Raw genomic sequence first — 18,065 nt, forward strand, 5'->3', positions numbered from 1 at the left:
AAAAATTTGAGTTGCCTGATGCACACATTCCCAACTGAAGTTGAACAAGGCAGTGCTCTGCCTTCATTTCAGTTCTCATATTATAAATGTCTATTTTGTATTTTATTTTATGCTATGTTTTTGTATTTTTGTGCCTTTTTTGGTTATATTATTGTTTAAATGTCACTTGAGCAGGGCTGAACTGTTATCTAGTATACCTAAGAGAAGAAGACTGTGATGTGTCTGACAAAGAAAATATATCTATTAGATAAGCTTGTTCGAGGTTGAGTTATAGTGTTGTTGGCCATGATTTCAATGTTAATGAATCGAATATATATATATATTACACACACACACACACACACAAATGTGTCTTCAAACAGAAACACACACTTAGATACTGCAATACAGTCCTGACACTAACCACTCAGAGTTTAGCATCACACTCTGCAGGTTAAAGGACAGTCTCCAATAAGAATTCAGCCACAAGTTTGAGTGCATATACATGGAAATCACCTTTAAAAACTCCACGGAGAGAGTATGACTGTGAGCCAGGTCACAGTGATGCATTTGACATCGCTGGAGGGCTGTGACTAGGTGGCACAGTAAGGAGAGAGAGGGGGTACTTCACAGGAGTTTGCTTTTACTTTGTTACGTTTAAGGAAGGAAGCAGGAAAAACAATGATTCTGAAGTGGCTAGGGAACACCTATCACCCTCTGGCCTAAAGTTGTTTATGTAGAGAGAAAAACAGTCACCACTTACCTTTAATATCTTCTTCTGAAAATATAAGAAATTGTGCAATGTCTTTTGGATGGATTACTATAAACAGTTTAATAACATTGTGACAACTGAAGTTATTTGTAGCTTTGTTATGTGGAAGCTTCTAATATGTTCTTTGCTATTTATGGCTTACCTCAAAAGTATATGAATATTGTATATATATATTTTAAGATTTTATCTATTTAAGAGAGAGTGAGAGAGAGAGAGCACAAGCTTGGGGAGGGGCAGAGGGAGAAGCTGACTTCGGGCTGAGCAGGAAGTCTGATGTGGGGCTTGATCCCAGGACTCCGAGATCATGACCTGAGCAGGCAGACACTTAACTGACTTAGCCACCTAGGCGATCCTGAATATCATATTTCTAAGAATAAAATACTTGAGCCCTTTTGTAAAAGCAAGATCTCTACAAAAGCTATAAAGAAAAAAATAAAGATCAAACAGCCAGGAAAAGCTACATAGCATGTATTTGTGTAGTTACACAAATCAGCAAAATGTCTGATTCAATCACCCTACATGAGGTTAGACAGAATTACCATAAACCTAGAAACTGGAAATTAGGGATAAAATTCCTGACTGCTTTGGATAAGTAGAGAGATGTTGTTATTCTTAAAAGAAGACTTGTTAATTTTATTTCCCCCACGAAATATATTCAGAACTTATTAAAAGGGCAAAAACCATAATAGTATCTCCTCATGGAAAAATGAATGGGAAATGCATAGAAAAGAGAAATTAAGAAGTAAACAGACATTTTTCCTAAGAATTTTCACCTTTACTGGTATATTATATACTAATAATAGAAAATAGTGGGGAGAAAATGAAAACTAAAATCTAGTTAAATTGACAAAACAGCACATTCAAGTTCAAATAGTATTTTAGAATTAAGTAGCTCTTGCACCTAAAAACTGAACCAAAAGGACTAGTTCAATTAAAAAAATAGTTTCGGGGCGCCTGGGTGGCACAGCGGTTAAGCGTCTGCCTTCGGCTCAGGGCGTGATCCTGGCATTGTGGGATCGAGCCCCACATCAGGCTCTTCTGCTGTGAGCCTGCTTCTTCCTCTCCCACTCCCCCTGCTTGTGTTCCCTCTCTCGCTGGCTGTCTCTATCTCTGTCAAATAAATAAATAAAATCTTTAAAAAAAAAAAGTTTCATCAACTGGAGAACAGTATCTACAATATGTAATGGAAAGTACATGTCTTTTGCATATTTTTTGTCATAGAAACATAGCAGTTTATATACACTGGAAAGAAAATCAATTGACATTCAAGTCACTGCCAAGGAAGCTCATTAGGACAAGATTGCTTAGGATACCATATGATACAATTGAATATTACTCAGCCATCAAAAAGAATGAAATCTTGCCATCTGCAATGACATGGACAGGCTAGAGAGTATTATGCTAAGTGAAATAAGCCAGAGAAAAGCAAATACCATATGATTCCATTCATAAGTAGGATTTATTTCTTTTTAAGATTTTATTTATTTGAGAGCAGAAAGAGAGCACAAGCAGGGGGAGGGGCAGAGGGAGAGGGAGAAGCAGATGCCCTGCTGAGCAGGGAGCCTGATTCAGGTCTCAATCCCAGACTCCAGGATCACGACCTGAGCTGTAGGCAGACACTTAAGGGACTGAGCCACCCAGGCGCCTCCATATACAGAATTTAAGAAACAAATGAACATAGGAGGAAAAAAAAGAGGCAAACTAAGAAACACTCTCCTAACTATAGAGAACAAACCAATAGTTACTGGAGGTGAGATGGATGGGAGGATGGGTTAAATAGGTAATGGGGATTGAGAACACTTGTGATGAGCACCGGGTGCTGTATGTAAGTGATGAATCACTAAATTCTCCACCTGAAACTAATTACACTGTATGTTAATTAACTGGAATTTAAGTAAAAACTTGGGAAAAAAAGAAAAAAATCACTTAAAATACCAAACCATTCCCCAAGTAACATATTACTAAAAATTGAGGATGGCAACAGAGTGAGACTACCCAGAGGGTTCTACCTAGGGGAGGTAATGGGTGGAAACCTGGGCGAAATTTTTTAAAAAAGGAAAACGAGATTTTAAAATTTACCCATGCTGCTTATCCTGCTGCCGCTGTTCTGATCAACAGAATTAATGCCCACATTGTCCACTTGATCTGACAGTGCTGCCTGATGAAAACACAGACCATGACAAGCCAAGACTCAATATTTTGGTGCCCTGTATGAGCTGGTCTGAGATTGGAGCATGTGGTTGATTGCATCATGCCCTTCTTCCGTATCTGTCCACACTAACTGGATTTGGCAATAATAGCAAACTTGACTCAAACAAGCCTGAATCCTGTTTGCATGTTTCGGCATCTTCTTTTAGACCCCCACCACCACCAAAAGAAAATGCTGGGGATGGTCTGCTGAAAGGATGTAAGACATGTCTTCCCAGCTATCCTAGACTAGCTCACAACCCACCAACCTCCCACCCCCAACTCAACTGACCTGCCAGCTGACTGTAGAAACTTGGCTAACTGTAGCCAAGATCAGCAGAATCACCCAACTGACTTGCAAATCCATACAAATAATGAAGGACAATTGTTAAGCCACTTACATTTCAGGGTGTTATGCAGCAATAATTGCTGACAGAGTGGTTGGGCTAGCGCATTACTAAGATGGGTCTCTCTGCCTCTGGCATAACCTGGATGGGTCAGAGTAGACCATAATAGGGAGCGGCAAATGGAAGTTAAGACTGATGAGAACTGAAAGTTATGGTTTCTTTACAAATTCACAAAGATATTCTTTGAACTTGATCAAAGCCCTGTAAGCTATAAATTAAGCCTATTTACCTTAAACTTACCATCTTTAAAATGTTTGAGGTGATACTTCTTCCATAGATAACCAGTGTCCACATGATGCTTCCACATTCATCATCTTTTCTGTGCACATCCCAAAGCACTTAAATTATATTAGTTTAATAAATAACAATTTTAAAGACCTTCCTGGACGCCTGGGTGGTGCAGTTGGTTGAGTGTCCGACTCTTGATCCGGGAGGTCACGGTCTCAGGATTGTGAGACGGGCCCCACATTGGGCTCCACAGTGTCTGCTCAAGATTCTCTCTCCCTTTGCCTCTGCCCCTGCACCCCACATTCTATAAAAATAAATAAATCTTTAAAAAAAGACCTTCCTAACTTCTCTTAGAAACATATAGACTCAAAATATTTCAGAGTATCCAGACCAAGTGTATCACATCATTTCTGCCTAGAGCAAGTACAATGTAATTAACAAGCATATGCAGACTGTTTTCTTCAGTTGGCAAAGTAGGCATCATTCATACACGTGAAAAGCTAACAGCGCAAATAGAAAAAAATTAGTCTATTATTACAGGACTTTTAAGACCCGAAGGAGGAAAGTTTAATGGCCTGACACAGCTCATGAACTTTTCTTCAAGAATGGACAGAATTAACTTGAGCCATTGCTGGCTGTATTTTCTCACATTCTTTCTCATCACTAACTGGCTTTCAAATAGCTCTGGTTGCTTGTATCAGAGTGATCCAAGTCTTACTGCATACTTTACACCCAAAGAACTTTTTGAAAATCTTGCTACTAAAGAGTGGTCCCTGGGCCAGGAGCATCACAGACCCCATCCAGGCCTGCTGAATCAGAATCTGCATTTTTAATGAAATCCTCAAGTGATTATTTTCACTTACTTCATTTCAGCTTTTTTTTAGTTCTTACAGTTAGCTATAACTAGGGGACTATGGCAATGGGATTCCCTGTTATTCTCAGCAGTTAGGCAGCCAATCTTAAGAAACTACACATAGTATTGCTCTTTCCCACAGTTCACAGTACCAGGCATAAAAGAGGAATGTTGTATAGCTTTCTGGAGCCTTGACTCACAATTGCAATGACGCTATGAATCCCTCTTCTTCCTCTTGCATTTTATCAGAACAAATTCCGCTCTTTCACAGCCCTGCTGGATATTGGTTAAGTATCATTCATGGCCCAACAATATTTTATCCCATATTTACACAGTTTTTTCTGCCAGACAGTACATATCTTGAGAACATGTACTGAACCTCTTATGCATCTTTTCAAAATCTCCAAAGCCAAATACGGTGCCTAATATAGGGTAGGTGTTTGATAGTACCCTCTCTTTTTAATTAATGAATGAAAATAATTAGGTCACTAAGTAGCTAACTCGCAAAACTTCAAATACAGGCAAAACTATTTTACCCACTTCTGAAGTTTTACAATTATATATTTTCAGAACCAAGTCAATTTGTTTCTCCTACAGTTCACTTCCCCTATAAGGTTGATTCCAAAGATTTTAGTATATCTCACAGAAAAATATTCAGGCAAAACATTTACATACTTTTTCATTTGCAATGCATATTTTTTTTTCTGTTAACAGCTTGCCTTAATCATCCTTGAATCCCTAATGATTCCTGTAGTTTTCTGGTACATAACATGCACTCAAATATTCATTGAATAAGTTATTTTTAAATTACCATGAGTTTGTTAGCAGATTACAATTAATGAAGAAAAGCTCCAATGCAAAACATTTTAATAGGTTGTCAAATATACAGTTATTAGAATTATCTAAATATCACTTATAAAAATCGGTATATCACATTAGATGATTCTATAAAATAAAAACACAAATCACACGTTGACAATAACCCCTGCAGTCCAAGAATACCCCCCATCAATACTACAAATTACACACACATTAAAAAAAAGACATTGTGTAGACATTTAAACCAAAGTAACTTTGACTACACTAAATACATTCATTCATCAAGTACAATAAATTTAGCATAGTCACTAATACAATTTTAGGTGCAATTTCACATGCTTTCATAAATCTTCCAGTACAACTCCCTATAGTAAAGTGTCTTTGTGCACACCAATTTCATTTAAATGCAGGAGCATTATACATATCATACTTGAAACTATTTCACTTTATAATTAAACTTGTTAACATATACTGTAAGTGAACACCAGGCCAAAATTTAACATGATGGCAAAGTTTAACAATTAAAATAAAATTTTTCAAAGTATATTCTAATTTATTTAATCACACTGATGCTATTTCCTCTTATTAGACACTATCAACATAAGTAACAAGAATTTAAACATCAAAAAAACAGAGACTCCAACCTTCCTAAAATATGAACAAGCATTTTAAGTAACCATACAATCACTCTGTAAGTCAAAAATTCCATATTCATTGCCAAATTTAAAATACCAGTGATTTGAAGATGAGACGGAGGCCTAAGGTATTTGTACTAAATTGTAAAACACAATTTTAAAAATGTGCAGTAATTTGCTTGTGAATATGTAATGGAATGTTTTTCACAGTAATGTTCTGTTAAAACACTACTCTAAATGGACAGCCTAAAAATAAATGTACCTTTACTGGCAAGAAAAGTGAAAAATTAAGGCCTTTTTATTCTAACTATAATTACTACCTGAACTCAAGAGTCAAATAGAGGTTATAATGCTGCAAAGTATTATTTTTAACCTAACACATTGTCAGTTGCTTCATCTCAGCTCAATAATCATTACCTTATCTTTACACAAACTCAAATGCTAGTTAACTTTATTATTGTTAAATGCATATTTTTCTGTATCTCTATTTTAATTAGGTCCCCAAACCCACCCCATCTAGACAAAATGCAGAAAATGGTTAGGGCTTTGTCTGATTGGTTCACAACTGTATATTCAGGGGCCAAAAAATGCTGGGCACATGGTAGACATCCATTAAATATTTTTGAATGAATAAAGAAGTCTGGCCTATAGGCAACTCTACGTGTCTTCCCAAAGCATTGATAGACAATTGCTACCTCTTTACATGATCAAATCGACTTTTTTTTTTTTAAGAAACTGCTGTCTAGGCTACAAAAATATTACAGGATGTAGTGGAAGGATAACTGAGGCTACAAACATATCAAATCAAGGTTAAAGGCACTGGATAAGGAAGATTATTACAAAGCATTGTAAACAATCTTAAGAGCAAATCAAGTTTTAAAAGTATCAAATGTCTAACTGCTAAGAGAGTACTAAAATGATGACAATGTTTTAAAAACAGTGGACAAAATTTCTGTAATTTCACAAATAAAATTGTTTCATACCATTTTCTTTCATCCTGTATTTTCTACAATATTCCAAATCCTAGAAACGTTTTCAGTTGCATGAAATATGAAAATTACAACTGAAATATCTCAGAAAATTAATCCCTTTTTAAGTTACATTATCAATTTAATATATAGACATTATAGAGATAATATAAAGAACATCACCTTAGAAATCATAAATTACACTCAAAGTCAGAAAAAAAGTTCTTATTCAGTTGAACACAATCTAAAGCCCCACAATAGCAAATTGTAGTGTAAAGAGGCATATTAAGTATGATCTTTCTAGACATATAAAATAAAGAATAATGAATACTGAGTTGAAAATACCACAAGCTCCATGTTAGAGCCACTTAATATACACATTTTCACAACTGTTTCCTGAAAAACTATATAGATAAAATATTTAGCACTTACCAATTTTTAATTTATTTAAATCTATGCAACTTCCACCCATATTAAAATATCAATTAGTGTAAATACTTCATTATAAAACTATTATACAATTTAAATTTTTATTAGAGAAATGTTTTATTCACTATCCACAATTTCTTAAAGTCCTTTTCATGAGCGCATTCCATAAGAAATACACTAAAATCATTATTTATGTTTCCTAGGGGAAAAAAACCCTATCATAATCCTATTAACCAAACTATATCCTTATTATGCTTATTTCATAAACATGTACATGTTTAAATATGCTTGGTGAATAGTGATCATTCTTCCCCCGCAGTGGTAAATTTCAGCATAATGTTAAATTACTGGGCTAGGCAGTAAAATATTCACATGTAGATTACATAAACAGATACTTATTCTGTGACATGTAAGCTTATTTATAAAGTAACATAAATGGGCACTGGATAACGGTAATAAAAATGTAAACAAACAGAATTAAATGTTAATCCCTTCCCTGAAAAACAAAAGATAAAAGCGCTTCTTGTTTTATTAAAACAAAACCAAAAATGATGTACTGTATCAAAAAGGTAAGACACTGGTTTTTACAAAACTGTATTTCCAAACATGGTAAAGACAATCTGGAAAGCTGATTCACACTTTTGAGCTAAAATGTGCAAAATGTCTGGTAATACTTAAATTTGTTAAATTCATTGTACATAGGCTGATACCATCCCATACAAAAAAAGCCTCTGGTTAAAAGACTCAAAATTGTTAATTATCTGAGCTTAAGACTTATTGAACTACTGTTCAAATAACAACAATAAAAGTCTATATTGTAGAAGAAAAAAAGTAAAATTAAAAAATTTTTGACTATTTGGACTTGAAATTCATCCCCACAAATAAAGCTACAGCCAAAACCCATTTAGGCAGTAGAGAAAAATATGAAGTCTCTATGAAAAATACTTCTACTGACTCTAAATAAAAAATTAAAAACAAATTTTGCATAACAAAATGTATAAGAATTTTAAGTAATTCAGCTTTAACAGATTTTTAAGCATAGAATTCATAGAGCATTTGGTACTTCTGTTTGTGCTCAGATATTTGCAAAGTACACTTACAGAGGTTGGGAATGTGAGATAAACATAAAATTGTGATACTTTCCTCACACCAAAAAAGCTGCTTAGATTTAAAACATTAATCTATAATTCTAGGGGAAAAAGAGAGGGGAAAAGTCCAACAGCCCACAAATCTAAAACATTTTCCAGGAATATGGCAAAACTGTTAACTACTCAGATGTGTTATTAGTAAATGAAAGTGCAAGTAATGCTTTCATACATATCTAACATATTTCTAAATTTAATTTCAAAGTTTTAAATGTTTTCAATAACAGCTAGTTATTTTTTTAAAGGTGGTAAATGTGAAATGTGAAACACAGATAATACATAAAAATCTAATTTTTCCAGGAAAAATAGCTATTATTCCCTGCCACCTGTCACAAAATTAAATGATAATTTCTCTGTGGAATAGGATATAAAACTGTTTTGAGTAAGAGTGAAATAGAAGCATGGATTTAGATATGCACCAAACTCATAGAGATGCACCAATTTACACATAGTACTTCTGATAACACAATACTGGATGGTGTCCTTCACTACTTAATCAGAATTCTGAGAAACACTTTTTAGCAACATATATTTATACTACTGCTGAACTAAATGGGGACGTATGAACATGAATTTTAAAAGAGAAAATTCTCAAAAGCTATTTAAAGGAGAAATAAGACAAAGCTTCAATCATCTACCTTTTGAAGCTGCAGTTAGAGGAAAAGGTATTATATGGTTTATAGCACTTTTCACAATGTAGTCAATATATACCGCACTTTTCACATCAATGAAAGATTTTAAAAGAAAACCATTTTGTTCCTTGCAAATAACTTCTCTCTTCTAACCCTGGCAAGAATAATTACTAGTGAACTTAATTTCAAGATTTTTTTTGTTGTTGTTGTTCAATTATTTCTCATGAAGTATATTGAAATATGCATATTAATGGAAATTAAAGAAAAAAATCTGCTTTTTGAATGCAATAATTCTAAATTGCTTTACTAAGAAGCACCTTTTGATATGCTGGTCTGAACTTTTAATATAAAACCTAAACAGTACTTAACTGTCCTAAAGTAGAATTTTCTCCAGTTTTAATAACTTCATACATAGTAATACTAAGGACATCAACCTGTGCTTTCTAGATTTTTTAAAACTGTTCTAATTTAATGAGTTTAGATATGGCTCATTGTCAAGGCTGGGTGGACAGAGATTTCATGACAAATTGGCTACAGAAAGCTAAATAAACTCTTAATGAGTGAATAATGGTTTGCATTTTGCTTCAGCCAAACAGATGTTTAAGCCATGTACCACCACATTCCCTGCTTAAGATTCCTAAGTTTCTTTATTCTTCATAGTTTTCTAATGAACAAATAATTAGTTTTCCTGAGTAAGATTATAAAAAAGATAACCCTTCTACCAAAAGTATAAAGACAAAATGTAGACTCACAATATAAATTTTTTACATAGCTTTACAAGTACAGAGATATTGACCGCTGCTCTTATTATGATTGCCCCATTCCTTAAAAAGGCTGCAGAAGATTCAATTGTCTAAAATACTTTGCAGTACAGTAATTAAATGCTTCAGCCCATAAACATATCCCTCATCTATTGTGTTGCTAGGGAACACATGAGCAAAATCTATCATTCGCACTTCTGCTTCTGAAATCTCTTGGCAACCAGTGGGAATATGATAGAAAACTTTTTCCAGTTGGGAAAGTACATTTCCATTTAAATGTTCCTGTGACATGCTTTTCCACCCATTGTCTTGCTCTATATTTTCAACTTTCAATGAAGTCTGACTGTGATGCTTTTTTGAACACATTTTTCTGTGACGAGCATACATCTTGGACAAGCTTTTGCCTACTGAAGCATCTATTTTTCCATTCTCTGTGGAATTTAACACATGAAAGTTATTATTGTACTCCAGTACATCTGTGTCTGACAGTTGCCCTTTGGACAAAAACTTTTCTACCAAAGTTCTGTCATTCGATTTTGTAGTTGTTGGCCGAGATGAACCTTCATAAACAAACAGTAATGAACTTGCATAAAAGTTAAGCTGCTTCTGATTTTCAAACCACTGCAGAATATTCTCAATCTTCTGAATACTGGCAGCAACAGCATCTTTTCTTAAGCAGAATCCATTATGAAAAAACCTGGAGACTCCTATAAACAAGAAAATATTAGGATTATAATGAAATTATGAACTAGCCATCATGTGGGAAATAAACTCATCTTAGATACAATTCTTCAATTTCTTCCCATCACTCCTTGCAATTAGCTGAACAGGCAAAATTCTAGTGGGACATAGAAACTTGGACCTCAACTTAATTTCTAGTGAAGATTCTCTTACTAGAAGATGACACTTATGTAAAGTGAAATATAGTATTTAGATTAAAAAAAAATCATTACACAAAGACTGGTAGTTAGTTCTCTCTATATATATTCTCTAAAGGAATGTGACTCCAAGATTTGCTTCATTTGCTAGTGTAAGGGATTTGGTTTTGGTTTTTTTTTTTTTTTAAAGATTTTATTTATTTATTCAACAGAGATAGAGACAGCCAGCGAGAGAGGGAACACAAGCAGGGGGAGTGGGAGAGGAAGAAGCAGGCTCATAGCGGAGGAGCCTGATGTGGGGCTCGATCCCATAACGCCGGGATCACGCCCTGAGCCGAAGGCAGACGCTTAACCGCTGTGCCACCCAGGCGCCCCAGGGATTTGGTTTTAAGATTAACTATTAGAATCACATTCAAGAGCTAATCTAAAATCTAGAGTCAAATCACAACTACTTATGGCATCAACAGTCCATTACCAAAATACCAAATCATTACAATAAATTCTTTCCGTTCTTAATATTGATTAAATCAGTCTTCGCAAAAGTTAAGCTCACTTTGGGGATCAACACGACTCCAGGTTGAATATGTTATTCAAAACTGAGACTTTACATGTTTTAACCTATCAGATTATTAAGCCTCTTTTAAAGTTATTTATGCCTATTTTATCATATTTGAGAATTTATGGGTAAATATAATTGGATTTCTGCTCTTAAATAGTTTGTTCCCCCACTCTGGGACAGAAATTGCTAAAAACACATATTCACATTAGCCTGCAAAATACTTTAATAAAGAGCCAATCTGAATATTATCCTGCTATTGGTTAATAAACCAAGGCAAATACTGTTAAGATCACATTGTGTATGTTTGTTTTCTACACCTAAAATTAAAATTTTTCTTCAAACTATTTACACGTAAGCTCTTTTCCATCTTAGGCAAAGCTAAGAATAAACTTCTTAATAGAATGTTATTTCCAGAGGTCCCTTAAAAAGTTAAAAATTGAACTACCCTATGACCCAGCCATTGCACTACTGGGTGTTTACCCCAAAGATACAGACGTAGTGAAGAGAAGGGCCATATGCACCCCAATGTTCATAGCTGCATTGTCCACAATAGCCAAATCATGGAAGGAGCCGAGATGCCCTTCAACAGATGACTGGATTAAGAAGCTGTGGTCCATATATACAATGGAATATTACTCAGCTATCAGAAAGAACGAATTCTCAACATTTGCTGCAACATGGACGGCACTGGAGGAGATAATGCTAAGTGAAATAAGTCAAGCAGAGAAAGACAATTATCATATGATTTCTCTCATCTATGGAACATAAGAACTAGGATGATCGGTAGGGGAAGAAAGGGATAAAGAAAAGGGGGGTAATCAGAAGGGGGAATGAAACATGAGAGACTATGGACTATGAGAAACAAACTGAAGACTTCAGAGGGGAGGGGGTGGGGGAATGGGATAGACTGGTGATGGGTAGTAAGGAGGGCACGTATTGCATGGTGCACTGGGTGTTATACGCAACTAATGAAAGCATCGAACTTTACATCGGAATCCGGGGATGTACTGTATGGTGATTAACATAATATAATAAAAAAAATCATTAAAAAATAAAAAAAATAAATAAATGCAGATTGCTGAGAAAAAAAAAAAAGAATGTTATTTCCAGAAATCTATTAAGATATCATTGTTTTTGTAATAGCTTGTCTATAACCATCTTGGAGGAATTATGTTAACACACTTTAAACTACTTCTAATGCCATTTATTTATTATGTAGTTCTAGAAGCTTATAATATACAGCTAAACTAGACATGGGAGATTTCGATAAAAATACATTACATACAACAATACACATTTTAAAGTCTCTTATGTAAAAAGCAGTTTTAATACACTATGATTTACATACTAGGATTTGAAAGACAACCTCTAGTTTCAGGACTTGAACTATAATGGCTGGTTCACAGATGTTCACTATTTTTTTATGCGTAATAAGTAAGAAATAAACTAAAATGTAAAAGAAGGCATTCAAAGACCCATGATTTTGGTGTATTACAAACCAGGGATTATGATTAATCCAATTGTGTAAATTTAAGGGTTTATGTTTATTTATTATGGATTCGATCACTATACCAAAGAATAAAGATTGAAATTACTTTAGGATTAGCTTGATAACTGTGCAGTAATAAAAGTATTGAAACAGGTTTTTCAATTCTTACCATCCTTTAGAGTTTCTTTTGTTAAGCTTCTTCCATAGTGCTGGTTTTGTGTCTCATAGCTGTCAGAATGAACATGGTAAACCTGTGAGAAAAAGCACTGAGTGTTAAAAACTGATCGTCCTTAGCCATGTGGGGTTTACCCGCAATGCAAGGATAGTTAAAGATGGGAACATCTACTCATATTTCATTCTAATGGATTTAAGAAGAAAAAAGTTGCATCATATCAATGAATGCTGAAAAGGCATTTAAAAAATTTATATCCTCTATTGATGAAAACTGATGAATATTTCCAATATGAAAGAATTATCGACATCAATCCACCAAAAGTTAGCCTCAAGTTTAAGAAGGAAATAAGGAAACATCTGTCCTAAAATACAAGAAGCTTTCAGAAAAAGTATTCTACCACAATGTTTTTTTTTTTTATCATCTATCTAATATTGTCCTGGAATTTCTAGCAAATATAAATAGACAACAGAAAGGGTATAATAATTTGGAAAGAAGGAGATAAAAATATTACTCTTTGTAGATAATGGTTGTGTATCAGAAAATCAACTGAAAAACTAATACAAACAATAAGAACTTGAAATGGTGACTGAGTACAAATTGGTACACAGAAATAAGCTTTCATATTTACAAATAACCAGTCAGAAAATGTAATGGAAGACTCCATTACATGTGCAACAACAAATTAATAAAACACAGAAATTAAATAAGTTTAAGTCCATATAAAGATATCTTTAAAACATTCCTAAGACATATGAACACACACCCGCTGTTCTCAGAGAGAAAAGTCAACATCATAAAAGGTATTAATTCTACTTAATCAACAACTAAAATGAGATTATAATAAAACAACTTTTCTTAATCATATAAGTTAATTCTGAAGTTCATATTAAAAAAAAAAAATAGGCAGGAAAAATCCAAATAAGAATAATGAGGGAACAGCCTTGCCATCCTACTAGATATTAAAACATATTTTTATTTTCTGACTTTATTAACATGAGAAATATAATTATATATAGTGTACAACATGATTATTGGCTATACATACACACTGTATAATGATTACTAAGATTGAGATAATTAACACATGTATCACCTCACAGTTAACTCATTTTTTGTGCATGTGTGGTGAGAAGGCTTAAGAGCTACTTTCAGCCAATTTCAAGTATATAGTACTATATTATTAATTATAGTCACCATGCTGTACATCAGGTCCTCAGAACTTATTCATCCTGTAACCAAAAGTTTGTACCCTTTGACCTACATCTCCCCATTTCCCCTTTCCCAAGCCCCTAGGAGCCACCATTCTATTTTGTTTCCATGAAATTAGATTTTTTTCTTTTTTCTTTGGTTCACATATAAGTGGTACTACACATCGTTTGTCTTTCTTTGTCTGGTTTATTGCACTTAGTAAATGGCCTCCAGGTTCACCCATACTGTTGCACAGCAGGATTTCCTTCTTTCTTGTGGCCAAATAATATTGCATTGTGTGTGTGTGTGTGTGTGTGTGTGTGTGTGTACACGCACAAACTACATCTTCCTTATCCATTCATCTGTAGGTAACACTTAGATTGTTTCCATATCTTGGCTATCGTTAATGCTACAATAAACATGGGAGTGCAGGTATCTCCAAGATACTGATTCCATTACAATATATCTTTAGAATCAAATACATGAGAAGTTTATATGTGATAACAGTATTTTAAATCAGTAGAAAAAGATGGATAATTTATTAAATAGTGATGGTGTCTTTAGGTAGTGATCTGGAAAAATATAAGTTGTATTTATACCTTATACAAGGATAAATTCCAAATACATCAAATACCAAAATGCACCAAATGAAATGATAAAAGTGTCCCCATAAAGACTGAAGGATCCTTGAATAACTGATACTAGGGAAGGCATTTCCAACCATGACTCAAGTCTTGATACTTTAATACACACCCTCCTACCTATATACAATATGTTCCAGTCACCTTACATAAACTCCTGTTTCACAATATGCTCTACTTCTCAATTTTCTACCAGTTACTTTCCTTTGTTGCCAGTTCAAAAGACAGGTATCCCCTGCTTTTCAAAAGTTTGTGTAACGCCACTTTACTTTTTACAAAAGAACTACATTAGTATCCGTATTTGCTAACCAAAAGAGGTCTGAAGAGGATTTTCACTTCTATAAAGAAAGGCAAAAAGTGAAAATAATGTTCAGCCTTTGTTTTGTAGTAACCTTTACAGAGGCAACACGAACCCCAGCAGCAAGAGCAGCACAACTAAACTTCTTCCCAGGGAACTGCACTCAGCATTCCAGCATCAAGCTGCCATACCTTTGAACTCTGAGTGTGCTTTATCTTGACGAATTTTGTGCATCCATTAGCAAGAGGTAGCCTAAGGTATCAGAAAAGCCTGAGGGGTTATTTTTTGGGTGTGGGAATACTCAAAACTTTTCCATATAAATTAATGGTAACTAAGTTTTCCCTTGATGCCATTTCAGATTACAAAATGTTTCATAGGAACACTCTACTCAGAGAGCAGGGAAAAACTACTATCTTTTCTAAAGTCACTCTGTAACCTTTCTCTCTTGACTCCCTTGCTCTTATAGGCTGTTTCTACTTCTTTTGTAATACATAACTCAATAAATCTTGTTATTAAATCAATGATGAGTCTTTTTAAAGATTTTTTTCATTTTTTAAGTCATCTCTACATCCAGCCTGAGGATCGAACTCACGATCCTGAAACCAAGAGTTGTATATTCACTAACTGAGTCAGCCAGGTGCCTGAAAATTAATCTTTTTTTTTTTTTTTAGACTTTCTCTCCTTTTTTAATTTAAATTTTAGTTAGTTAACTTACAATGCAATATTGGTTTCTGGAGTAGAATTCAGTGATTCATCACCTATATACAATACCCTGTGCTCATCACATCAAGTGCCCTCTTTAATACCCATCACCCACCTAGGCCATACCCCACCCACCTCCCTCCATCAACCCTGTTTGTTCTCTACCATTAAGAGTCTCTTAGGCTTGTTTCCCTCTCTCCTTTACTTCTTTTCCCTCTTCCCATATGTTCATCTGTTTTCTTTCTTAAATTTCACATGAATGAGATCAAATGGTATTTATCTCTGACTTATTTCACTTAGCATGCTACATTCTAGCTCCATCCACGTTGTTGCAAATGGCAAGATTTCATTTTTCTTGAGTCTTATCATCTACACCATCTTGGGATCAATGAAATATAGTATAATTAATGAAAATCATTAAAAATAAAAGAATTCCTAGGGGAGCCTGGGCAGCTCAGTCAGTTAAGCGTCCAACTCTTGATTTCGGTTCAGGTCATGATCTCAGGGTCGTGAGACTGAGCCCTGTGTCAAGCTCTGCGCTGGTTGTGGAGCCTGCTTAAGATTCTCTCTTTCTCTCTCTCCCTGTGCCCCTCCCCCTGCTCTCACACACTCTCTCTCTAAATAAAGAAATAAATAGAAAGATCCTAAATCAGCACGAAAAATTGGCAAGTTATTCTACCCACAAAACACCTTCTACTGGCTGAACATAGCAAAAAATATTTAAATATATTTTAAATATTTGATATATTTGGTAAACTTCAGTCTAGTAAGTGATATCAAGGGATTTTTTTGTTGTTGTTTAGAGGCATGACTTTCCTGGAGGGAAATTTTAAAACTTTATGAGTATTAATTCTAAAATTATCCAACTCTATTATTAGTCTATAAACCCACTGTGACTAAAAAGTTCAATGAATTTACCACCTTCCAGAGAAATAAACTATTTGAAAAATTTAACCCTAACATGATATTCCTATTAAAATTCAAGGTTTATCTTCCAATTTTAATATCCTAGAATTGTGTAAGTAAATCTATATTCACATCATTTTAATTATCTCACACTTCAATCATATCCTTTCTCAGATAATTAAACAATATGTTAACTACTGTATAAAGGAAGTTATGAGAACAAAAATAACAGGAATACAAATTGATCCAGTATGATCCCCACCAAAATCCAAACTCGCATTTTTTTTGCAGGAACTGACAATTACAACTTAATCCTAAAATTCAAGTGTAAATTTAAGGAGGACCCAGAATTAGTCAAAACAATCTTGAAAAAAGGAAGAATAAAATTAGAGCTATCACAATTTCTGATTTCAAAGCTTACTCCAAGGCTACATTAACAGACGGTGTGGTTCCAAAAAAATATTTGCAAATCATATATTTGATAAGGGGTTAATATCCAAAATACATAAAGTACTCATACAATTTAACAGAAAAAAATCTAATTAAAAAATGGGCAGAGGAACCAAATAGACATTTTTCCAAGGAAAACATCCAAATAGCCAACAGGAACATCAAAAGATTCTCAACATCACTAATCTCAGGGAAACACAAATCAAGACCACAATGACAAATTACCTCACACTTGTTAGAATGGCTACCATCAAAAAGACAAGACAGAACAAGGATTGGCAAGAATACGGAAAAGGAAAAAAGGGAATTACACTCCTTCCCTGGGAATTATACTCAGTATCTCAGCATCAAGCCACCAGAGCTTTGAACTATATAGTTCAAATGCTAGGAATGTAAATTGGATACAGCTACTACCGAAAACAGTATGGAGGTTCCTCAAAAAATTAAAAAACAGAACTACCATATGATTCAGCAATTCTACTTCTGGGTATATATTCAAGGAAATGAAAACAGAATTATCATAGAAATATGTGCATTTCCACGTTCACTGAAGCATTATTCACAATAACCAAAATATGGAAACAACCTAAACGTCCATCAATGGATGGATAAAGATATGCTGTACATATATAAAATGAAATTATTAATTCATGAAAAAGAAGCAAATCCTGCCATTTGAAGCAACTAGGATGCACCTTAAGGGCATTAAGCTATATAAAATAAGACAGAGAAAGACAAGAACTTTGTGGCATCACTCATATGTGGAGTCTCAAAAAAAAAAAAAATCAAACTCATAGAAACAGAGCAGAAAAGCAGTTGCCAAGGGCTGGGAGGTGGGGGAAATAGGGTAAAGTGGGTAAAAAGGTACAAATTTTCAGCTACAAGATGAATAAAATCTGAGGATCTAATGTAAAATATGGTGACTACAGTTGATAACACTGTACTGTATAATTAAAATTTGCTG

The 18,065-nt window shown here is 34.2% G+C and overlaps 1 protein-coding gene across 2 annotated transcripts in view; it reads right to left on the reverse strand.

The window, feature by feature from the left end:
* Positions 1-5,276: 5,276 nt before the first annotated feature.
* IPMK (inositol polyphosphate multikinase) overlaps positions 5,277-18,065 on the reverse strand; it is a 44,907-nt gene continuing 32,118 nt past the window's right edge. For both annotated transcript variants that reach the window (XM_011237218.3, XM_002929214.4), the window contains exons 5-6: positions 12,911-12,992; positions 5,277-10,522 (exon numbers count right to left, since the gene is read on the reverse strand). In XM_011237218.3, coding sequence (XP_011235520.1) covers positions 9,900-10,522; positions 12,911-12,992 — 705 coding nt within the window. In that variant the 3' untranslated portion in view covers positions 5,277-9,899. The remainder of the gene's footprint in view (positions 10,523-12,910; positions 12,993-18,065) is intronic.

This window comes from Ailuropoda melanoleuca, chromosome 6 (assembly GCF_002007445.2).
Source record: "Ailuropoda melanoleuca isolate Jingjing chromosome 6, ASM200744v2, whole genome shotgun sequence".
NCBI lineage: Eukaryota > Metazoa > Chordata > Mammalia > Carnivora > Ursidae > Ailuropoda > Ailuropoda melanoleuca.